The sequence below is a fragment of the Cervus canadensis genome, chromosome 33, assembly GCF_019320065.1.
Source record: "Cervus canadensis isolate Bull #8, Minnesota chromosome 33, ASM1932006v1, whole genome shotgun sequence".
NCBI classification, from domain to species: Eukaryota; Metazoa; Chordata; class Mammalia; order Artiodactyla; family Cervidae; genus Cervus; species Cervus canadensis.
This window is the reverse complement of record NC_057418.1, coordinates 10,189,564-10,214,891: the sequence shown is the minus strand read 5'-3', so window position 1 is coordinate 10,214,891 and position 25,328 is coordinate 10,189,564. Positions and strand designations below refer to the sequence as shown.

The 25,328-nt window shown below is 43.3% G+C and overlaps 1 protein-coding gene across 1 annotated transcript in view; it reads left to right on the top strand.

Annotated features, from left to right (window-relative positions):
• MAP3K5 (mitogen-activated protein kinase kinase kinase 5) overlaps positions 1-25,328 on the top strand; it is a 213,252-nt gene that overhangs the window by 174,625 nt on the left and 13,299 nt on the right. Inside the window, exons 20-25 of the mRNA XM_043456974.1 lie at positions 789-966; positions 1,697-1,717; positions 7,059-7,236; positions 7,327-7,495; positions 14,369-14,554; positions 18,476-18,581. Coding sequence (XP_043312909.1) covers positions 789-966; positions 1,697-1,717; positions 7,059-7,236; positions 7,327-7,495; positions 14,369-14,554; positions 18,476-18,581 — 838 coding nt within the window. The remainder of the gene's footprint in view (positions 1-788; positions 967-1,696; positions 1,718-7,058; positions 7,237-7,326; positions 7,496-14,368; positions 14,555-18,475; positions 18,582-25,328) is intronic.

Here is a 25,328-nt window from a genome sequence, read left to right as displayed (position 1 = left end):
TTAAGTATTTTTAAATATCTCTTTTAAGGTAGGCAATTTGAGACAGGGAAAAACATTCACAAATCACGGCACAGGAGAAACAATACCGTCTTTAAGCCAAACAAATGAAGGTTCAAAATCCCAGCTCTGCCCTTTCATATGCATGTAACCTCACCCCTGTGAGCCTCATTTTTCTCATTGCTGTAACTGGGATCATATTTAAGCCACTGGGTTGCTAGGAGGATTTGATGAGATCTCATAAATGAAAGAAAACAAGCACGAAGCTCTGAGGACTGAATTATTATTTCATAGCGCAGTCTACTGGAGAAGGCAATGGCACCTCACTCCAGTACTCTTGCCTGGAGAGGCCCATGGACGAAGAGCCTGGTAGGCTGCAGTCCACGCGGCCACAAAGAGTCAGAGACGACTGAGCGACTTCACTTTCCCTTTTCACTTTCATGCATTGGAGAAGGAAATGGCAGCCCACTCCAGTGTTCTTGCCTGGAGAATCCCAGGGACAGGGGAGCCTGGTGGGCTGCCGTCTATGGGGTCGCACAGAGTCGGACACGACTGAAGCGACTTAGCAGCAGCAGCAGCGCTGTCTACTATCTTAAGCTAATTACTGTGCCTGTGTCATTGATAAAGTTACAAAAACACTGAAAACTTTCCATACCCTACAGAAAACAGGTCCTGTCTCACTTGGAAAAAAGCCACACGTTTGTAGCTTTTGATGAAGGAGCTTGTCTCATTAGGGGACCGAGTTATGGGATGAGATGGTTATTCAGAAGCCATGTTGTCCTGTGTCTTAGGTGGGGATGTTTAAAGTCCACCCAGAGATCCCAGAGTCCATGTCAGCAGAGGCCAAGGCGTTCATATTGAAGTGTTTCGAACCAGACCCTGACAAGAGAGACTGTGCTAACGACTTGCTTATGGATGAGTTCTTAAAAGTTTCCAGCAAAAAGAAAAAGACACAACCTAAGCTTTCAGGTATGTGGTTGCATCAAAGGGGGTGTAGGTCAGAGTCTCTAAATGCTAAACTTTTAAGATGGAAGATTTTTCCAGAGGTGAGCTAATTTGTTTAAAGGTACCACCGAAAACTGGCATCTTGAAGCTGTGTTAGCAGGAAATTCACAAATACTAGGGCCTCACACATAATGATCTTCCATCACATAGATAGTAGGGGATTAGTATACCAGCATCTATATGTTAGCATTGCTGATACAAAGATTAAAGGACAGAAGGGGTAGAAGGTAGTTTTTTCAAACTGAAATTCCAAATTACCATTGATTGACTACAGAGTTATTAGAGGACTGTTAAGCTTCCAAACCATCCGGATAATATGTTCTTTTAATTTTAGATTGTCCAAAACACCAATTTCCTTTTAGAGACTATCATTCCAAATAATTAACGCCCCACCCCCCCCACCCCGGCCAAAAAAAAAGAAAGAGAAGATTTCCAGTTATAATAAAATAGCACTGTAAAAATATAAATTGGCTTTTTGCAATAATTTCCATAACTCATTTCAGAAAGGGAAAAAGTAAGTGATTCACTTGTTGTTAGCATTTTTGGTGTCTATGTGGGATGAGATGGGCAGAATGAATGTTTGGAAAGGACATCAATCCCATTTCCAGCATTCACTTCACTTTTTGTTGATTTCTCAGTTTAATAACAAACCAAATGCATGCTTATTTTGCTGTGTTTACTTTTCTTTCCACAGCTCTTTCAGCTGGATCAAATGGTAAGTTTATTTTTATGTTGTCCTTTGGGCTGAAGCTTGGTACATCATGAAATAAGCTCTAGATTTCTTATTGGAGAGCCTCATCCTCTGCTCTTTGCTTACATGGGGTGAGGGTAGGAGGCTCCTGGGTACAAAGGATGTGTGGTTGCAAGCCTGGCTGGGTTCATTCTTTCAGAAACCCCTCAACTTTCTCTGTCATAAGACAGGCTTCTTTTGATCCTTCCTAAATGCAGGATGGTGAATCTGTTTTTGAAATCTTCAATGTGAGAGGAGTCCATGCTTTCTTAGGGGCTTCCCAGGTGGTGCTACTGGTAAAGAACCCCTGCCAATGCAAGAGACCAAAGAGACGCGGGTTCCATCCCTGGGTCGGGAAGATCCCTGGAGGAGGGCATGGCAACCCACTCCAATATTCTTGCCTAGAGAATCCCATAGACAGAGGAGCCTGGGGGGCTATAGTCCATAAGGTTGCAAACAGTTGGACACAACTGAAGCAATTAGCATGCCCACATGCTTTCTTATCTGAGAGCTAGCTGGCCACCTAACTCATTTCTTGGGGAAAATTTCAGTGCTGGACACCTTTCCCTGTCATCTTTGGTGTCCTATTTTCCTCTGACTTTAGCTGGTCAGGACTAGATGTGGTTTTGATTTTCAGTATTAGGCTTTGCAGATCATAACTAGGAAGGTTAATCTGCTCTAGGAAGATCAAGTGATGCATTTCAAGGCATAGGAAAGAAATGACCATGATTTGGGATTTTCCTAAGTTGGATGAGTTGTTGATCAAATAGACATGGGGCTCGGTGTTCATTGTGAGCATCCTGTGAGTTCTTCCACTGGCTGGGGGTAGATTTTTGCAAGTTCCTTACGTGCCTCAAAGTTAGCCCAGAGAAGAAGCCCAATAATCAGGGTTTCTTGGCCACAGCCTCTCCAGTTTTCCCCCCTCAATTCTTAGAGTCAAGAAGAACTCTGTGAAGAGGAGCCCCTCTTTTCCTCCCTTCTCCACAGTCACTGCATTTCACAAGGAGGACCCCGGGGCACTCAGCAGCCTCCCCGGCAGCTGGGTTTTGATGTCATAAAATGGGCCCTGACTTTGGACTCCAGCGGAAGTCGATGCACTTTGCACTTAGGTGGAAGCCAATTCTGATCCCAGCTGAGCCACTCTCTAAAAGCATGACAATGCAGCAATTTACTTGTTTCATCAGGCATTCTGTGCTGGGAACAATACCTACTGCACAGATTTGCTTCTGAGAACAAAATAAAAAATATATACCAAAAGAAGCTGGAGCCATGCCCAGAAGCTCAATCCATGATTGCTTCATCCCTTCCACATGGGTAGGTTTTTGTTGCAGGAAGCAGAGTCTCATCAGGCGCACATTTAAATTCTGTGAACTCAACTATACACACTTGGCAAGAGACAACTGGTGAGAGGGAATGTAAGCTGACAGTTCTGCCCACAAGCCCTCTCAGTGAGCATGTGCCTTAGAGCGAGCCTGAGGTGGAAGGTGTCCATCTGCTGACCGCTCGGTCACCTTTCCCACACACCCTCCCCACTCCGCACTCAGGGTGACTCAAGAGCATCTGGGACTCAGCTCTGGCTTTAGAGTCTTTTACTTAAGGTATTTTAGAATCTTATGATTTTGTAGAGTCAGCATTAAGAGAATGGGCATTGGAGTCAGAGCTGGGTTCATGCCTTAACTGGGTGACCCTGGAAATGACTTACCCTTAGTCACCTCATCTGTCCAGTGAGTTCAGTTAGACAAACTGCCCATGGGGCTTTGTGACAATTAAAATACAGTCACACATGTGACATGCTTAGCAACTGCCTAAGGTGGTTATTATGACTATTACTGTGGGGCTTTTCTTGCTGTGGCCTGCCCATGCCCAGTGGCTTGTTTAGTATTGTAGACCACAGTCCAGAAGTCCCCTATTCTTTCCCTAAAAACTCCCTACCTTCCTCGCTCAGAACATCTCCCAGGCCTCTTCAGTTCTCTGGATCTTTTTAATTTCGCAGTAACTTATCCATTTCTGTTCTGCCTCCTTGGCCTGAGACATTGATCTGCTTGATAGAGATGTTTCTGACAAAATTACTTATTTTAAAACCAGTATTTGATGAGAACTAGGCACCTCCTATTGTGTCAGTTCAGACTCCATCAAAATAAAATAAAAGCTTATGTTTGTTATAGAATTATAACTTCTGAGAACTGGGAAAGGCCTAAGAGTTCATCTGCTCTATTGGTTTCCAAAATATGTGTTTAGCAAAGAACTGCTTTTTAAAAAATTATGAATTCTTAAGCAGAGCTTAAAGTAACAAATAGATTCAAGGGATTAGATCTGATAGAGTGCCTGAAGAACTATGGACGGAGGTTCATGACATTGTGCAGGAGGCAGTGATCAAGACCATCCCCAAGAAAAAGAATTGCAAAAAGGCAGAATGGTTGTCTGAGCAGGCCTTACAAATATCTGAGAAAAGAAGAGAAGCTAAAGGCAAAGGAGAGAAGGAAAGATATACCCATTTGAATGCATAGTTCCAAAGACTAGCAAGGAGAGATAAGAAAGCCTTCCTCAGTGATTACTGCAAATAAATAGAGGAAAACAATAGAATGGGAAAGACTAGAGATCTCTTCAAGAAAATTAGAGATACCAAGGGAAAATGTCATGCAAAGATGGGCATAATAAAGGACAGAAATGGTATGGACCTAACAGAAGCAGAAGATATTAAGAAGAGTTGGCAAGAATACACAGAACTACACAAAAAAGATCTTCATGACACAGATAACCATGATGGTGTGATTACTCACTTAGAGCCAGATATCCTGAAATGTGAAGTCAAGTGGGCCTTAGGAAGCATCACTACAAACAAAGCCAGTGGAGGTGATGGAATTCCAGTTGAGCTATTTCAAATCCTAAAAAATGACGCTGTGAAAGAGCTGCAATCAATATGCCAGCAAATTTGAAAAACTCAGCAGTGGCCACAGGACTGGAAAAGGTCAGTTTTCATTCCAATCCCAAAGAAAGGCAATGCTGAAGAATATTCAAACTACTGCACAATTTCACTCATCTCACATGCTAGCAAAGTAATGCTAAAAATTCTCCAAGCCAGGCTTTAACAGTACATGAATTATGAACTTCCAGATGTTGAAGATGGATTTAGAAAAGGCAGAGGAACCAGGGATCAATTTGCCAACAACCACTGGATCATCAAAATAGGAAGAGAGTTCCAGAAAAACATCTGCTTTATTGACTATGCCAAAGCCTTTGACTACGTGGATCACAACAAACTGTGGAAAATTCTGAAAGAGACAGGAATACCAGGTCACCTGACCTGCCTCCTGAAAAACCTGTATGCAGGTCAAGAAACAACAGTCAGAACCAGACATGGAACAACAGACTGGTTCCAAACCAGGAAAGGAGTACGTCAAGGCTGTATATTGTCACCCTGCTTATTTAACTTATATGCAGAGTACATCATGCAGTACTTTTTTCCAGTAGTCATGTATGGATATGAGAATTGGACTATAAAGAAAGCTGAGTGCTGAAGAATTGATGTCTTTGAACAGTGGTGTTGAAGAAGACTCTTGAGAGTTCTTTGAACTGCAAGGAGATCCAACCAGTCAACCCTTAAGGAAATCAGTCCTAAATATTCATTGGAAGGACTAATGCTGAAGCTGAAATTCCAATACTTTGGCCATCTGACTCGAAGAACTGACTCACTGGAAAAGACCCTGATGCTGGGAAAGGTTGAAGATGGGAGGAGAAGGGGACAACAGAGGATGAGATGGTTGGACGCCATCACTGACTTGATGGACATGAGTTTGAGTAAGCTCCAGGAGTTGGTGATGGACAGGGAAGCCTGGTGTGCTGCAGTCCATGGGGTCTCAAAGAGTCAGACACGACTGAGCAACTGAACTGAACTGAATTCCTAATGTTAGCAAATTGGACTGCAAGGAGATCAAACCAGTCAATCCTAAAAGAAATCAGTCCTGAATATTCATTGGAGGACTGATGCTGAAGCTGAAGCTCCAATATTTTGGCCACTTGATGTGAAGAACTGACTCATTGGAAAAGACCCTGATGGAAAGATCGAAGGCAGGCAGAAAAGGGGACAACAGAGGATAAGATGGTTGGGTGGCATCACTGACTTGCTGGACATGAGTTTGAGCACGCTCTGGGAGTTGGTGATGGACAGGGAGGCCTTGTGTGCTACAGTCCATGGGGTCTGACTCAGTTGTACATGACTGAGTGACTGAACTGAACTGAAGCAGAGCTCTGATATATGACTGAAGGAGCATGGTTGTTTTAGGTAAAACAGGGTTGGAACCTGTGTTCTAGGATCACAGAAATCTACCCACTCACCCCATCCAAGGCAGCCCTGAGAAATAGGTGGACCTTAAACTTCTAAGGAGCACAGTTTATCGGTTATGAATCTGGTCCTTTATTTTATACATGTGAAAAACTAAGACTCAGAAATGACCTTCCTAAATTCTAGTGGGTCTGTGTGTGCTGACGTGTCCAACTCTTTAGACTGTAGCCCGCCAGGCTCCTGTGTCCCTGGGGTTCTCCAGGCAAGAATACTGGAGTGGGTTGCCATGCCCTCCTCCAGGGGATCTTCCCCATCCCAGGATCGAACCGGCATCTCTTGCATGTCCCGCGTTGGCAAGCAGATCGTTTAGCACTGCACCACCTGGGAAGCTCCTGAAGTCTAATAGGTGGACGATAAAAACAAATGTTCTGAGAGAGCATCATTGAAACAAGTATACTATCAAGGGTGAAACAGATCACCAGCCCAGGTTGGATGCATGAGACAAGTGCTCAGGGCTGGTGCACTGGGAAGACCCAGAGGGATGGGATGGAGAGGGAGGCAGGAGGGGGGATCAGGATGGGGAACACATGTAAATCCATGGCTGATTCATGTCAATGTATGGCAAAAACCACCACAATATTGAAAAGTAATTAGCCTCCAACTAATAAAAATAAATGGGGAAAAAAAAAAGAGTTTTCATGCAGCAACTAAAGATCCCATTTGCTGCAACTAAGACCCAGAACAGTCAAATACATAAATAAATATCTTAAAAAAAAAAAAAGGGCTGAGAACCCAGACCTGCTGGGCCTGGTGCCTCCTCCAGTTTCATGCCCCTGAGATAGTTCTTGCAGGGTCTAGGAGGCCCTTTCCTCACCGACCTCCTGCAGGGATTCCTCTGGGGAACCGTGGTCCCAAGGCCAGCCCGTGATGTTGCATAGCGCGGCTGCTCGCTGGGACGAGGCCCTTGACAAGCATCCTGCTGTCTCGTGTTGGGTGCGCACGTCTCTGGGAGCCTCACTGTCTCATGCCCCCTCTGACACGCAGAGTACCTCCGGAGTATCTCCTTGCCAGTGCCTGTCCTGGTGGAGGACACAAGCAGCAGCAGCGAATACGGCTCCGTCTCCCCCGACACGGAGTTAAAGGTGGACCCCTTCTCCTTCAAAACAAGAGCCAAGTCCTGTGGAGAGAAGGACGTCAAAGGCATACGGACGCTGTTTCTGGGGTAAAGACCTGACTTCGCTGGGGTGAGGGACGTATGTGGGGTGTCATTTGATAACAGGGATGGTAACATGTGCTGCCTGAATTATTGCAGCATCCCTGATGAAAATTTTGAAGACCACAGTGCTCCGCCTTCTCCAGAGGAAAAAGATTCCGGCTTCTTCATGCTGAGGAAGGACAGTGAGAGACGGGCCACGCTTCACAGGATTCTGACCGAAGACCAAGACAAAGTTGTGAGAAACTTGATGGAATCCCTGGCTCAGGTAAAAGCCGTTATATGGAGACTTCATTTCCCCAGAGTTGACTTTTTCTTTTCTTGACTCTGCTGACTCTTTGCTGTGGCGCTGGGGCTTTTTTTTTTAGTTGTGGTACATGGGCTTAGTTGCCCCTCAGCATGTGGAATTTTAGTTACCCAACCAGGGATCGAACCCACGTCCCCTGACCTGGAAGGTGGAGTCCTAGCCACTGGACCACCGAGAAGTCCACTTGGACCTGTCTCAGATGATGTGAAGACATGAAGAAGTTTCCACCTCCTGATGACAAAACAAACCTACCACGGTGGGTAGGCAGAATCCCTAACGCAGAAACTGTGTTTTAGAACATAGGTTGTTTTTGCATCAGGCTTCCCTGGTGGCTCAGATGGGAAAGAATCCACCTGCAATGTTGGAGACCTGGTTCAGTCTCTAGGTTGGGACAATCCCCAGGAGAGGGGAATGGTACCCACTCCAGTATTCTTGCCTGGAGAATTACTTGGACAGAGGAGCCTGATGGGCTGCAGTCCATGGGACTGCAAAGAGTCAGACACAATTGAGCGACTGACACTCACTTTCCACTTATTTTTAAGTCAGAAGCAAAATGTTGATGAAGTTCTGGCGGGTCCCTGCAAATCTTTTCACCCTTCATTCATTTATTCATTTAGACAATAAACATCCACTGAGACACGTGAATTGCTTCCCGCCGTTAGCATGAGACCACCTGCCATTGGCTCCTCTGAGCATTTGGGAAACCTCACTTACTCAACAGAGACCCCTGTGCTTGGAGGGCTCCAGTCAAGAATAGGGAGATAGGCAATAATAAGTAAATGATCTAGGGTGGTAAGAGGCCATACATGCTACCAAAAAACCCAAAGCTGGGCAAACTCTGTTCCCTGGTGTATTTGTTTGCTGAGCTGCCGTAATAAAATACGTTAGACTCAGTAGCTTGAACATCAGGGAATTTTTCTCTCTCACGGTTCTGGAAGCTGAAAGTCTAAAACTGGGGTGTTGGCAGGTTTGGTTTCTCCTGAGGCTTCTCTGCTAGGCTTGCAGGCGGCCACTTTCTGTGTCCTCACCTGCCCTTTTTTCTCTGTGTGCCGGGAGTGTCTCTTCTTCCTCTTACAAGAGCACTAATCCTGTTGGATTAGGGCCCCACCCTTATGATCTCAACCTTAGTTATCTCCTAAATACCCTGTCTCCAAATACAGTCACCTTGAGGGATTAGGACTTCAACACATGAATTGGGGGATGGGGGAAATGGCACAGTTTCATCCTAATACCTGGAGAAATGTATTCCCTGGGATTCTGCTTATAGAAATGCGGAAGAATGCCCTCCTAACCCTGTCCTAGTGGAGGCAGGGTGTCCACCACCTCTACACTGCAGGTGATGCTTGCTTGCCTGGAGCAGAGCTCAGGCCTCCTCTGAGTATAAAACTCCCCAGACATACCTGGCCCAGACATCACACTTGCATCCTCTCTCAGTTCTATGGGTGTCAGGGACTTGTGAACCTGCTTCAGCACCTGTGGTCACCAGCTGTCTTCCATGATCACCATGATGACATGTAATTTCTCTCCTTGCTTCTGTCCTAGGAGAACAGCTGCAAAAAGGGTGAAGCTGGAGGGATCAGGTCAAGTTTTCATCTCAGTCCAGTACTTTACCTGGTCTCAGCTTTTATTAGAATGTAAATGAAGCCAGGCTGTCTCTTTCTCAGCTCTTGCTATATAGCCCTTTCTTGTCTTTATCTTGAGAAGCCCCTGAAATTTCTCTGCCGATTCCACCACCTCAGGAATTCTCTATTATTCACGTCTTTAGATTCCATAGGAAGAGCTGAAACACCATGTGTGTGTCATCAGGGTCTCTGGGTACAGGGAAAACTGACATCTATGTGTTCTGGGAAAACTTCTGATGAGTCCTAAAGGGAAGCTGCATGGAGTGAGCAGGGAGTCTGAGGCCCTGAAAGGAGGTGCTCTGGGTGAGGGACAGCCAAGTTCTGAATTGGAAGTGGAATGAGTGCTAAGCATGCCACAGAGGAATCTGGAGATGTGGCTGAGATGGGAGTAGTCTGGAACCTGTAGCTGTCACTCATGTCTTTCCATCTGCTCACTGTGGTCATTCAAGGACTGAGAATCAGATGATGTAAGATAAAGAAGCAGAACCAAGTTTAGAAGGAAGGAGCAACTGTGCAGTAATTGGAGGTCATTCATTCAACAAATATTTATTGAGCATCTACTAGATGCCAGGCATCCCCCCATCTATGTGCTGGGTATGCTAGGACACCATAGTGAACAAAATGAGAAAAAATAGATGCATCCCATTGAAGCTGACATTCTTGTAGAGCAAGAAAAGCAATAAAAATGTACTAAGTGCATAGTTGAATATATCATAGTTAAATATATAGTTAAGTGTTATTATATACTATGTATGTTACATATATGTTACTATATATGTTAAATATATCATGTGTGTGTGTCTGCTTAGTTGCTTAGTTGTGTCCGACTCTTTGCAACCCCATGGACTGTAGCCCGCCAGGCTCTTCTGTCCATGGGATTCTCCAGGCAAGAATACTGGAGTGGGTTGCCATGCCCTCCTCCAGGGGAACTTCCCAACCCAGGGATCGAACCCAGGTCTCCCACATTGCAGGCGGATTCTTTACTGTCTGAGACACCAGGGAAACCCAAATATATAGTAATAATAGCAAATACTTTCTGTGGGCCAGATATTGTTCTTAGTAGTTCCTGTGTCTCTACTCACTCAGCTCCTTGTGACCACAGTCCTGCCGCAAAAGTTCTGTTAGTCTCCTCATTTTGCACAGAGGAGGTACAGAGGCGTTGAGTAACTCACAGAAGTCACACAGCCCTAACTGATGGAATTGGGATTTGGACCCAGGCAGTCTGGCTCCAGGGACTGTGCTGTCTAGAACCACACTGCTGTCCCTCCTGCTCCACCAGAGGGTGGCAGGTCCTGGGAGAAACACATGCAGCAGAGGAGGGGACGGGGTTTGGGTTTGGGAGAAGGAATCGCCAGTAGCGGCTGTGGCGTGAAGGCTTCTGTTTTAGGTCAGTACACGGAACCCAGTGATGCTTAAATCTCACGATCATCCCCCGTGGGTGTGCTCTCCTAACACAGAAAAGTGTCTGCTTTGATTCATGTCATGGTCTCAGCCCTCAGCAGAGAGCCTAGCAGGAGACTGTGCTTCCATGACTGTGCTGAAATTCCTAAATTTTGGAGTTGGTTAATCCTATTCAAGGCTTCCCTGGTGGCTCAGACGGTAAAGTGTCTGCCTACCATGTGGGAGCCCCGGGTTAGATCCCTGGGTGGGGAAGGTCCTCTGGAGAAGGAAATGACAATCCACTCCAGTGTTCTTGCCTGGAAAATCCCAGGGACGGCAGAGCCTGCTGGGCTGCCGTCTTTGGGGTTGCAAAGAGTAGGACACGACCGAGCGACTTCACTTCCCTTCACTTCAATCCTATTCAAGTGTTTGTGACTTCCTAGTGTTTTAAGAATGCTTGAACGTTCTGTAAAAAAGAGAAAAGGAAAGAAAAGCCTAAAAGTGACTGCCAGAAGGCTTGCCTCAGTGCACCAGTATGAAGTGACCAGTATGATTCTGACCAGAAACTGCTGGTCACAGTTGCTTAGTAAATCCAGAATTGTCAAGTGAGATATAGGGTCCTTCTGACGGTGACTGCTGCAGATGCTGTGAATCCTTTCCTGGGGCATCCCATGGTGATCTTGTAATAGAGCAGGTCCCCACCCAGGTTTACTGCTGGTTCAGACAGCTAATTGAGGCAGTAGAAGGTAATGATTAGGAGCTTGGGTTCAGCCTCAACTTGACTCTGAGGCCTGATTCTACCACTTAAAGGCTATGTGATTTGAACAAGTTAGTTAACCTCTCTGAGGCTGAATTTCCTAATCCATAAAATTGAGGAAACAATGGAGTTAGTCACCGTAGCAAAGGGTTGCTACGGGGAGTAACTAAGATCATGAATCATGAGACAATAATAGGGAGAATTCCATAAATGTTAACTATTATTGTTGATATCATCATCATCAAGAAGTTATCTAGTATCTGATTTTTTTCAATGACCAGATGGAAATGTATTTTCATTGTATTAAATATTTCTAGATACATCTTTACATTTAAGCCTGCCCCTTTATGACAAGGCTGAAGTGTAGATCCTCAAAGTGTGGCCCATGAAAGCACTTTCAATCTGTAACATCCTTCTGAAACCCACTCATCACTTTGAAGGAGTTTAAGGACAAAGAAGGCAGAGCCCCTTTGCCAGAGAATCTAGGATGGTCCTCTTGAATGTTCAGGAAAGGCACCCTGTCAGATGCTACCTTCTGATACTGAATCATAAAGGCATGTTAATGAGTACACGTGGGGAGGCAGGCTTGAGAACAGAAACAACCATTATTATGACTATTATGTAGGTGATGAAATTCCCCAGATGAAAAACATTTCCCAGGGTAGATAGTGTTCCTTTGTAGGACAGGGACAGTGACATCAAAAACCCAGCAGGAGCCTGTTTTTCTGTTGAGAAAACAAAGCAAATGTCCAAAAGAATGTTTGCTGTTTAAACTGCTGGCAAACATGTAACTGATTTTTCACTAAGATAAGCTTCCAATTCCTAAATAGCACACATTTTTCTTCTCAAACATATTTTCATGTTTTTATGATATTGCCTGTGAATCTTTACTTTGAGTGTAATTTAGTTTGTGGCAAGAAAAGAAACAAAGTTTAAAACTGTTCCCTGTCTGATTTTCAAATATTCCCTTAATGATAGCTTTCAAGCTTTTCAATATAATCTTTTCTCATCAAAGCATAAGCATGAGAGGGCGCTCCCAAATGAAAGTAGATTGAGAGAACGAACTTGATGGGGCATTTCTCTTTTATTTTAACAGGCTCCTAGAAATTGTCATTTTCAAAGCCCAGTTGAGGAATTTGATTTTAATGATGCAGTAACAAAATACACAATACGAGATAGAAATGAGGATAATAAAAATCCCTTTCTTTCTTAAAGTTAGATGAGGATCAGTAGCATTCTACTGTGTTTCCTTTAAGTAATAACGTTTCTTGCTCAAAGGAGAAGTTCAACTTGAAGAAGGGAATTTGTTTAAATATTTAATTTTTAATATGTGAAGTCATCCATTTGGTCCATTCTTATTACTGATTGCCTTATTGGTGTGTAAGGAATGGTTTCCAGGATAAAGTTTGAAGCAAGCTCCTTTTAATAGCAAAATGTTTTATATGTTTTTATTGTTAATTAATTTTTATTGGAGTATAGTATCTTTACAATATTATGTTAGCTTCTACTGCACAGCAGAATCAATCAGCTATACATATACATACGTGTGCATGCTCAGTCGCGTCTGATTCTTTGTGACCCCATGGACTATCGCCCGCCTGGCTCCTCTGTCTATGGGATTCTCCAGGCAAGAATACTGGGTTGGGTTGTCACTTCCTACTCAAGGGGATCTTCCCAACCCAGGGATCAAACCCACGTCTCTTGCATCTCCTGCATAGGCAGGTGGAGTCTTTACTCCTGTGCCACCTGGGAAGCCCACATATACATATTTTCCCTTCGTTTTGAGTTTCCCTCCCATTTAGGATACCGTGAGTGAAGTAGGTCAGAAAAAGAAAAACAAATATCATATATTAATGAATATATCTAAAAAATGGTATAGATGACCTCATTTGCAAAGCAGAAATAGAGACAAAGACTTGGAGAGCAAATGTATGGATACTGAGGGGTAGGCAGGGTTGGTATGAATTGGGAGATTGGGATTGATACATATACACTATTGATACTGACAACTGATGCTTGTCAATCAATCAATATATCTATATTGATATAGACAACTGATGCTAGCTGCTTTTGATTGCAAAGAATTGATGTGTTTTAAGGGCACTTGATGGACTGCAAGGAGATCCAACCAGTCCATCATAAAGGAGATCAGTCCTGGGTGTGCACTGGAAGGACTGATCCTGAAGCTGAAACTCCAGTACTTTGGCCACCTCATGCAAAGAGTTGACTCATTGGAAAAGACCCTGATGCTTGGAGGGATTGGGGGCAGGAGGAGAAGGGGATGACAGAGGATGAGATGGCTGGATGGCATCACTGACTTGATGGACATGAGTTTGAGTAAACTCCAGGAGTTGGTGATGGACAGGGAAGCCTGGCGTGCTGCGATTCATGGGGTCGCAAAGAGTCGGACACGACTGAGAGACTGAACTGAACCTAACTGAAAGGGCCCTTGATGGACTAGGAACATGTTGGCAGACACATGGATTCTCAGCGTCTCGCGGAGCCTCACAGAGACAGAAACTGGAGTGTAATTCCAAGGCCTTCAAGGCCCTCAGTCTGTGCTTCTCTGGCTTGGTTGCTGCTGGCACCCGTTTCCGTCTGCTTCTCTCTCCACCAATCGTCCTTCTCACCTCTGTTCCTTGTGCTTCCTTATAACTCGATGTACTCTCACCCTGTTTTATGACTTCTCTCTCTGGGCAGACTTTGAGCCTGAGATCCTATGGCTTATTGCCTGAATCTCTCTTTAGCTCCCAATTAAAATTTCTGAAAGTGGAATTTCAGTCTCTGCCTGTCCCTGTTTGTCCATCTGACTACATCACGACTGTTGGACAGTGTATGCGGTGGGTTTCTTTCCTTCCCAAGGACTTCTCTTTCCTTTCTTTTTTTTTTTTTTTTGCAGGGGGACAAGCCATAGTTTAAATATGGCTGTTCCCCCTTAGCAGGGGGCCATTGATACCATGTATAAAAAAAGTCCAGTTCTTCTCAACAGGGGCTATGAGGGCGGCAGGCCCGTGGCTGAAACATCCAGTACAGAAATATCTGACCGACTGATAGACTGTTGGTTACTATTCACAGGGGGCTGAAGAACCTAAACTAAAATGGGAGCACATCACAACTCTCGTCGCAAGCCTCAGAGAATTCGTGAGGTCCACGGACCGGAAGATCATAGCCACCACCCTGTCCAAGCTGAAGCTGGAGCTGGACTTCGACAGCCACGGTATCAGTCAGGTCCAGGTGGTGCTCTTTGGTTTTCAAGATGCTGTAAGTATGATGCTTTGCCCATGTTTTCCCAGGCACTCCAGCTAAAATTAGTCAGAAAAAACAGGATAAAAACATAAGCTCTGTTGCCTTTTCTTTATTTAATCATTGCCATGAGTTCTCTTCTCTTTAGAACATGAGTAAGTATGAGATGGTTGCCTCTCTGTGTGCCTCGAAACACTAGCTTTGTTTGTTATATAATCTGGTATCTCCCCCAGGTTAGATACACATAAAATGGAACACCGTGGAAAATAACAACACTCACAGACATCTCCCATGGCTGCACTTTGTTCTTATGAAATCATGTAGTTGGTCACTATTTATTTTGATGATTTTAGCAACAGAGCACTCTTCAGTCCTGCACTTTCTATTATATATGAAAAATGCCATCTAGTGGTCACTCGGAAAAATGTAACCGTACTGATCAGAATGATCAAATTTTTCCCCCCTTGCTCTGTTTTCCAAACAGAACATTTTTGACATGCTTGTTTAATAAATATTCACTACTTCCTAGCCAGCAATATACTTTGGAGTACAGGGCTTCACTGGATAAAAGTTAATCCACAGGCTCTGGTGAGAGATCACTGACCGTGCCTTGCTCTCACAGCGAGTTGCTACGCAACACAAACTTGAAGCCAGTTTTCCAGAAGCCTGATTCAAACCATATGTGATATCCTTGCATGAGACTTGCCTGTGGAACTTGTACCAAAAAAAGCCTAAAGTCCCTCCCAGAAGCCCTTACAAGTGACTGCGGGAGACAGAAATAAGAGAGTTCCCAAGGTGCTGGCCCTGTGAATAGGGAAGCACTTTGCATCATTTTAGGTAAACTCCCCAAATTGCCTCAGTCCTAATGAGTTTATTGCTGCTCCCTAGAAGATGTCTTGGCAGTTGCATTTGGTGCATCAAAAGATCCCAGATTTAAAACTAAACTGTAATCCTTCAGTGAGCTCTTGCTCCCTGGAACTCTGTGCAAGCCGCTCAGTCTTGGGCTGTATCCTGGGCAGGGCAACGCTCCTGACTCGATTGACGTCATGGGAAATGAGAGCAACTGGCCAGGCCTGTCATTAATATAATGCTAAAGGCACACTTACTCTGTGACTAGGGAACCCCAGCCATCTACAAATAGAATCACATAACTCAGTGAGTTTGCAACTTGCTCACACATTTGGCTTCCAGTCTAGAGGTTGGAAAGCAAATAGGCAAGTAGAATTCAGATTGAGAGTGGGTTAGTTGTAATCCTGGGCCACAGACCAAGTCACACACACACACACACACACCCCTACCTGCTCTTGCTCTGACTAGAGACGTCCAGAATGGACTTGCACTGTCCAGGATGGGAATGAACCCAAAGAATGGCCCAGATGTAATATACTGTTTAATGAGGGGTTGTGAGGAGCTGGTCATGGTAGGGGACCCCGTCTCCATTTTCTGTTTGGGACCCTTGAGAGAAAGAGTATTAGTTACTAAATGTTGTACCCACATTAGTCAAATAATCAGGTGAGTCCTTTAAGAAAGTGCCAGGACAAAATTATTCTGAAGGGGTTTCCTAGATCAAGTGGGAACCTAGCAATGGTCCACTTCCTTGGGAACAACCACTCTGAGGAATTCCTCAGACAGACTGCCATTGACACTGGTGGATTTTGATGAAGATGGATCAAGGGCAGGAATGAGCCACTGGAACTCTAGCTTCTGGTGTGAGGTTGCAGCTAGGTCACCTTCTCCCCAGCTTCCTCTAAGATCTCTAGTCAGAGTGCTGTTGGGAAAAATAGCGTCTTTTATTAAAGACTCATGTCAACCAGAAATTAGTGGAGTTAAACCTAATTTTGAATAAACCTCTCTTAGCCTTATGATAAAAGTCATTTATAAAAAGGTAATGGCTTACCCCTACAATGGAATATTATCAACCTGAAAAAAGGAACGAAGTTCTGATACATTACACTAAGTGAAATGAGCCAGACACAAAAAGACTATGATTTCGATTGTGTGAGACACTTAGAGTAGTCAGATTCATAAACAGGAAGTAGAATGGTTGTTGTCAGGGACTGGGAGGAGAGGGCAGGGGGGAATCATTGTTTAATGGGTGTAGCGTTTCAGTTTTGCAGGATGAAAAGAGTTCTGGAGATGAGCAATGGTTCAGTTCAGTTTAGTTCAGTTCAGTTCAGTCGCTCAATCGTGTCCGACTCTTTGCGACCCCATGAATCGCAGCACGCCAGGCCTCCCTGTCCATCACCAACTCCTGGAGTTTACTCAAACTCATGTCCATCGAGTCAGTGACGCCATCCAGCCATCTCATCCTCTGTCGTCCCCTTCTCCTCCTGCCCCCAATCCCTCCCAGCGTCAGGGCCTTCTGATGGCGATGGTAGTGTTGACTACAAAATGAGCCGCAGCCTGAAAGTAGAGAGTTACTTTATTTGGTGGGAACGTTAAGGACTCCAAGCCCAGGAGACAGCATCTCAGTAGCTCTGTGAAATCTGCTCAGAGGAGGCAGGAGAGGGAGTCAGGCTATAGACAAGTTTGCAACAAAGAGGGCAGGCAACCTGAACATCAAAGATCATTGTTAAGTAGTAAGGAAAACCAGATTTCAAGCTAAGGAATTTAGTGTTTTCTGTGTATGGAAAGATGCAAACCTCTGGGCTCTCTGAATTCATTCCTTTCATAGGCACCTCAGCTGTCAGGGGCCAAATCTGTTTCTAGATGCTTTAGATCCTTAATTCCTTTTTTACCGCAAGGGGTGGCAGGTGTGGCGGATGGCTGCTTCTGGCATCCCATCTCTTCACCCCACCAGCAATTGCCATGGTTGGGGGCGGTGGCATCTGCTGGATGACACTTTGGGGAGCCCTCATTCACATTAGGAGGCCTGAAATCGCTGACGGCTGTGACATGTCTTGCCCACTGATACAGCAGGAAATGTTTCATTTCACACTAACACAACAGTGTCAATGTGCTCGATGCCACTTAAAAATGCCACTTTAACTGTACACTTAAAAATAGTTGAGATGGTAAATTTGATGGAACGCATATTTTAGCATAATTTTTCAAAAGAAAGGTAATGCATTTATCTGTGTCAGTGTCTGTGTAAATAAGTGAAACATTACTAGTCACTTTAAAAAGACAGTCTTACAACAGAGATTTTTAATGTGAACAGATTGGAATAGTTCAACACTTTATTCCCCTTTTAAAAAGATAGAGGCTGTTGTGGGGTAGAAAACAAGGCATGCACCATGGCAGGTCTGTAGGTAGCACGCGTGTTCTCATGCTCCCCCTTTAAGCGGTGACTGGCACTTTCAAGTCGTCACATTATGCTGAAGTGCTTGGTTGTGTTGAACAGCAACCATAACATTTAAGAATAAAAAGGAAATACATAGTCTCGATGCACGTGTGTATGCTGAATCACTTAATTCATGTTCACCTCTTTGCGACCTCATGGACTGTAGCCCACCAGGCTCCTCTGTCCATGGGGTTCTCCAGGCAAGAACACTAGAGTAGGTTGCCAAGCCCTCCTCCGAGGGATCTTCCCAACCCAGGGATCGAACCAGTGTCTCATGTCTCCTGCGTTGGCAGGTGGGTTCTTTACTGCTAGTGCAACCATTTTAAACCCCGTGGACTCTTTTTTTTCCAATCTGCTGACATCGTAAAAGACAGAAGTTGCAGATACCAAGTCCCAAAGAGGCAACATTCCCTTTCAACTAGATTGCCTTTCATTGAAGTGGTATATCTCACTTGCTTACATGGGGAGCACCAAACTTCATTTTGAAGTGGCAATTTTTCATTTGTTTTCTGGTGACATAAATAAATTATTCACAATTCAGAGTGAAGAAGCCTTTTAGTTATTATTATTGGTAGAATATCATCCGAATGCATGCATCAGCTAGGTTATTTGCAATTAAATATTAAAATAAACCATATATCACTCTCTTTCTCCAGGTCAATAAAGTTCTTCGGAATCATAACATCAAGCCACACTGGATGTTTGCTTTAGACAGTATCATCCGAAAGGCGGTACAGACGGCTATTACCATTCTGGTTCCAGGTCAGAAATACTTAACTACTTTGCCGATATTTAGAGTTTGGTATTTTCAATTACTGTTTATCTATCATTTATGATGTCTCCTCACTGCTTTTAAGACAACTTAGCCTTTTTTTTTTCATCTTTCAAAACCACCAAATAATATTTATCTAGTGCGTGTACTCTGAGCAAAATGTTTACTATGAGTGAGGAAGTCTTGTTTCCTTGTCTTTAAAGAGCATCATTGGATATAAAGACAAAGAGAAAATGATACAGGAGCTCCAAATACATATGCATTTCAATATTTAGATATCTGTACCCACAAAACACCCTCCCATGTCATCTGTTACCAGTGGTTCTCATAGCTGCCGGTGCATCGAGTGATGTCAGGAGCTTTTTAAAATTACAGCTTTGAGAGCTCCATCCCAGACTGAGTGAGAATCTGCTGAGGATAAAGCTCAGGAATCTGATTTTCCAGGTCATTTTTATATACAGCCAGGTTTGGAAATCACGGGTCTAAATAGATTCCAGCTATGTTTGCACTAAGATATTATACCAAAGGGTATCTCAATGAATGCAACCAGGTTATGGGAGTAAGCGTGTGTGCTAAGTCGCTTTAGTCGTGTATGACTCTGTGTAACCCCACGGACCCTGCCAGGGTCCTCTGTCCATGGGATTCTCCAGGCATCAATACTGGAGTGGGTTACCATGCCTTCCTCCAGGGGATTGTCTCGACCCAGGGATTGAACCCACATCTCTTACCTCTCCTGTATTGGCAAGGCGAGTTCTTGACCACTAGCACCACCTGGGAAGCCTGTTATGGAGAAAGGGACAGATGCACTCATGTTCTAAGATAAGCTTCCAAAGTGTTTTGATAGTGTACCCGTTATAGAAATTTTAAGCGGAGCTATTCCAGCTTGCATTGTGTGTGTATAGATAGAGAAATAGACTGATTGAGGTATATGAATTAGAAACGTGTTCTAAAATAAAAGAAACATGTTCTGTTGTACTAATTTGTACATGTAATATAAAGTACTCTAAAACAGAAATCGAAAAAGATAAGGTAAATATACATATGAAACATTTCAAATTTTATGTTATTTATAAATGGTACCACAAACTTTCAAGTTATCATAAGCCCTTCTGAGTTGTGGAGTTCCTTCTCTTCTTTCAGAATGCCTTGGCTGGTTTCAGAGTGAGGGATTAACATTTCTTTCTTATAAAACGAGGAAATAGAAGAAGTTCTAACATCCCTGAATGGGTCGTTCGTCTATGTGGTGCATACCTCACCGCCCCCACCGTCCCCCACCCCCATCCCTCCGGCCACCTCCCCTTGTATTCTTGTTTTTGTTTTTTTTTTCTCTTGTGTTCTTGTAAGTTTGCCTTCTTCAGGTCTCAGTTTACGAGATGCCCTCTCAGAGAGTCCTGACGGACCCGCAAAGTCTACAGTAGACTCCCTGTCTCTCTCTCTCCTTGGAAATGGTTTTCCCATTGGTGACATTTGCCCAGTCAGAAACTACTTTTATTTTCTTGTCTAATGGCTGTTTCCCTTACCAGAGGGTAGCTATGTCTTTTATTCTGTGTCAAACACGTTGTCCAGCATGTTGCCTGGAAATTAACAGATTTCCAATAAATATTGGTTGAAGCAATCAGTAGATGAGTTTTACCTGGTTATAACAAATTAGGGTAAAAACTTTGCATCACTTAGAAGAAACCCTAGTGAGGCTTTGAAACAAACGGCTGGCAGTTGGATGTGAACCTGAAGAATGTAAAGCTGATGGAGACCTAGTGTGAGGCTTTAAGGAAGTCAGCACGCACTTATGTTTAGATGGTTGATCAGGGAAATGAGCTTCGGTGTGGGAAGTGTACCAAAGAGGGGTTATTAACCCAAAAGACATAAGGGGTGGAAGGGAGTAAGTGTGTGTCAGTGAGTAGTATAGGTGTAGGCCATGAGTTACACCGTGTCCTATGTGTGCAAAGTCACTTCAGTTGTGTCTAACTCTTTGTGACTCTGTGGACTAACCTGTCAGGCTCTTCTGTCCATGGGATTCTCCAGGCAAGAATACTGGAGTGGATTGCCACGCTCTTCTCCAGGGGATCTTCCTGACTCCGGGATCGAACCTGCATCTTCTGCCACTCCTGCATTACAGGCAGCTTCTTTACCGCTAAGCCACTGGGGAAGCCCCAAGTTACACCCAGTAGTAACCTAAATTGAGAATGTCTAAATGAGGAGAAGAGAAAGGGATTATACTTTGAAATAATTTAAATAATATATAAATGATCTGTTAATCTAATTTGTAATAACTTCTTTTAAAATGGATTACCTAAATGCAATGGATTGTACCCTGGAATAGAAAAAAGAACATCAGGAAAACGAGCATAATCTGAAAGTACCCCAGTTTCCTTAATACAGCTGATACTATACCAATGTTAATTTCTTAGTTTTGACTGAAGTACCATAGCTACATAAGATGTACTAGGTGAACTGGGTGGAAGGTATATGGAGTTCTCTGTATTATCTTTATAGTATTTCTGTAAATCTAAAATTCTTCCAAAATATAGTTTATAAAGCACCCTGATTATCATGCTGTAGATGAAACACTTTAAGCTTAGAGGGAGAGACGGGGACAAGGGACAACACAGGGAGGCATGTCTCCTCACATGAGTGTTCCCGTGATGGGCATTGCTCTAACCCAGCTCGTGTGCAGAAGAAGGCACACTCTATGAAAACAGTTTGCTAAGCAAGTTTTCTGTCCTTCCACTGTGAAATGGGTTTCTTTGAGGCCACTAGGGGTCTCTGATGACAACTGAAATGATTCTTTGAAAGCATTTTAAAAAGTGAGCAAAAAAAACAGGACTTCCCTTGCGGTCCAGTGGTTAGAATTCCACGCTTCTACTGCAGGGGGCACGGGTCCAATACCTGGTCAGGAAACTAAGATCCTAAAAGCTGCATGGCGTGGCCAAGAATAATAGTAATAAGTAGAAATTTCAGAGAATTACATTAAGAAAATATTTTTTAATATTCCTCTCAGGATGCAGGAATACAATATACACTGTACATCAATATGTATATGTTGAAATATATGAACAAGGGCAACCAATTTCAAGCATTTGACAATTCCATTGATTTCCAAATGTCCCTAAAGATTTTGTTATACAATTAAGATTCAAAGAAACTACACTAAAAATGCCTGTCTTTTTAGTCTCTTGATAAAAATTCCTTTTAGATGACCAAATACTGCAATTAACCTACCAAAATTTTAAGACTTGCTAAAGAAACCAACAAATTTAAAAGTATACCATCATCAGTACACACATTTCCTAGATGTGTTTGCTGAGAGGACCCAGATGCTGGCTTTTAAATATTCTCTAATAAAAGGAATCAGAGCTCCTTGCAGAAATGGTTGATTTCCAGGCCTGCCTGGGACAGAGAAAATACAAGATGAACCTGTAACTTACTGTGATGGCAAAAAGTAAGGAAGTGCCCCAAAAGGATGGAAGCTGATACAAAGGATCCTGGAGACAGCTTGAAGGACTTTCCAAAAGTCTAAGCCAGAACAAATTAAACAAAAAATCAATAAAAATAATATTGGATTATATGCATAGAGTAAACTAAATAGCCACGAGTCCATACTGATATAAGTAATTGAATAAATACGTATATGGAGGAAAAAGGACAATTATTTGTCTTAGTAGAATTCCAATTAATACATGTAGAAGGGATGAGGGAAATAGAAAATCACCATTAGGCAAACACCACAGTAATAATTAATACAGCAAGAACCATTAATAGCTGCTGAGGTAAGCAGGAAAAATAATGCTGAGAAACGAGGTATTTGAATGGTCTCAGGGACTCTCCCGACAAGATATCTACTAACTACAAAGAAGAAACAGTGACGGTTCCTTTACCAAAAGCTCAAGGTAAACATCACTCACATAAGACACTGCAGCATCGGGTACCTCCTGATATGATGCTCTGAGAAGGACACAACATCGCCTTTGTGGTATAGGAGCCAAAAAGGCAAGAGCCTCAACCCAATCTTGACAGGACATAAGTGATCCAAAAATGAGGGACACAGTACAACATAGCTGACCAGGACTCCTCAAAAGTACGGAGGTCTTGGGGGATAGAGAAATACGAAGGTACCATCACAGATTGGCAAAGACTGAGAGACACATGACAAATAATGTGGTGTGGGATCCTAGATCAGAAAAAGGACATCCTTGGGAAAACCGTGAAATCAAGTAAGGACTGTAGATTAGGTTGATAGTATTGTATCCATGTGAATTTGCTGGCTTTGGTAATAGTGCCAAAGCTGTGTAAGCTGTTACAAATATTTAGGGCAAGCTGATACTGGGTGTACAAGGAACTCTCTGACTGTTTTTTGCAACTTTTCTGTTAGTCTAAAGTTATTTCAAAATGAAAAGGAAAAAATAAGAAAATGTTCCATCTCTTTCTTCCGAAAAAGAACGCACAGAACAGAGAGTACTGTGTAAATCCCATATGAGTTTCTTTTTTTTCCCCTCAGACTCTTTTCCCACTTATCTTCAAGGATCAGCCTGTGAACTATTGGTAACACTGAGTATCTTTCATTACTCTTCAAGTACAGGCTGGCTGTGGGTGACCAGATGGCAAAATTCTGAGCATGAGACCATGTTGGCCCAGCAAAGGCAGAGAGGATGTACAGTGCAGGCACACTTCTGATGGGAACTCCAGTCGTTTAAGCTGCTAGAGGCCTTGGTGTTACTCCCAGTTGTTAAGCTGAATCAGTCCTGTGCCCCATGTCCACATCAATATAAAATGACCAGCACCCCAAACTACATGCAGTATTTAATGCAGGGATCGTGCACCGCTCTGACAAGTATTGTGATCCTACCGTGTGTTAGAGAAGCTTGGTCTGGTTATTTTCCTCTGATGAGGCTGCCAGTTGGGGTGGAGTGGGAGTGAGGGGATGTGGGGATAGCATTGCTGTGTGACCCTGTCTTGTGTTTTGGAAACATGCACTCCCTTGAGTTTCCCACACATGGGCTTAAATGTTGTCCATTCATTCCAGGCTCCCCTGAGTCCCTGCCTTTCTTATGACACTTGGCTGTGTCCGGACAGTTCCCTCTGCTTTCCATTCTCCTCGGAGGGCTCATTTGTCCTTCCTTCTCTTAAGACAGTGAAGAATCCACCTGCAATGCAGGAGACCCAGGTTTGATCTCTGGGTTGGGAAGATCCCTTGGAGAACGGAATGGCTACCTACTCTAGTATTCGTGCCTGGAGAACTCCATGGACAGAGGAGCCTGGCAGGCTACAGTCCTTCGGGTTGCAAAGGGCTGGGCATGACTGAGCAACTAACATTTCATTTCTCTCAAGTACCTCTTCCCCTTTCTCCACCCCAAGGCTTTCCCCTCCTCCAGAACCTGCCTGGGCCCTTCCATCTCCTTGAATCCATCAATGAGTAAACCCCACACTAGGTTTAGTCATTGCAAATATACTTTACTTACCCCTTAGCACTCTTATTGTATGTACCTGTGAATTATATATGTAGGTAGGTATATAACTGAAAGCATCTAAGATATTCAAGCTGAATTTATTTGTACTTGTAATTCCATGTTATCTTCGCATATGCTTTATGACTCTTGTGTATATTTGCCCTAGTTCTCCTTCAGGTTGTTTCTTTTGGAGGATCAAGACCAGATGCTCTCTCTTATTTGCATGTTTTACAATATCTAATTTGATGATGTGTCCTCAGGGAGCCATCATGAAAGATCAAAATAACAAAGTATTGCATTCACTTATAGTTTTCTACTTTCTTCGAATTATTGAGAAAAACTCTTAGTCATTGGCACATAAGTAAAATGATGACATATGATCATTTAAAGTGTACAGAGTTAGAGGAATGTAAGGGAACATTTAAATGTAATAATGTAATAATAAGTATTAGAAATTTTCCCTCTCCTAAAGTGAGATTATATTCAACAAGACAATAAACCTTTAAAATTAGCTTTAAAATTTCAGTTTAGAGACCATAAGAAAAAAATTTAGAAAATTTAAAAAGGCCTATTCTTGCTTTAATTTAATATAGATCGAATTCTCATATTTTTTAAAAATTATTTATTTGGCAATGCCAGGTCTTAGTTGCACAGCACAGGGGATCTAGTTCTCCAACCAGGTATTAAACTCGGGCGCCCTGCATTGGGAGTGCTGTCTTAGCCACTGGATCACCAGGGAAGTCCTCTTATTTTTAAAGATTTTTTTTCACTATTTTGTTCCCTTTTAAATAATTGTAGTAAGGTAACTTCCATTCTGCCAACACTTTTTATGAAGCTAATATGGCTCAGCCCCTGTAGCAGATTTACGTAACTTAAAAACACCTGATCTTGAGTTATACCTACAACTAACACACAGAATGAAGACAAAAGGGCTTCCCTGGTTGCTCAGACAGTAAAGAGTCTGCCCGCAATGCGGGAAACCCGGGTTCTAGATCCCCCGGAGAAGGAAATGGCAACCCACTCCAGTGTTCTTACCTGGGAAATCCCATGGACGGAAGAGCCTGGCAGGCTATGGTCTATTGTCACAAAGGGTCAAGACACAACTGAGCGACTAACACAGAGAATACCATAGATGAAGTAGGAAATATAATTTTGGAAGGAGCAGGCAATAATGCAGACAGCAGAATAGAGGTGGAGTTTGGCTAACCTTAAGAGATAAAGGATAAGGATGTGGAGAGATCAGAACCTTTGTGCACTATTGGTGAGACTATAAAATGGTGCAGCCACTATGGA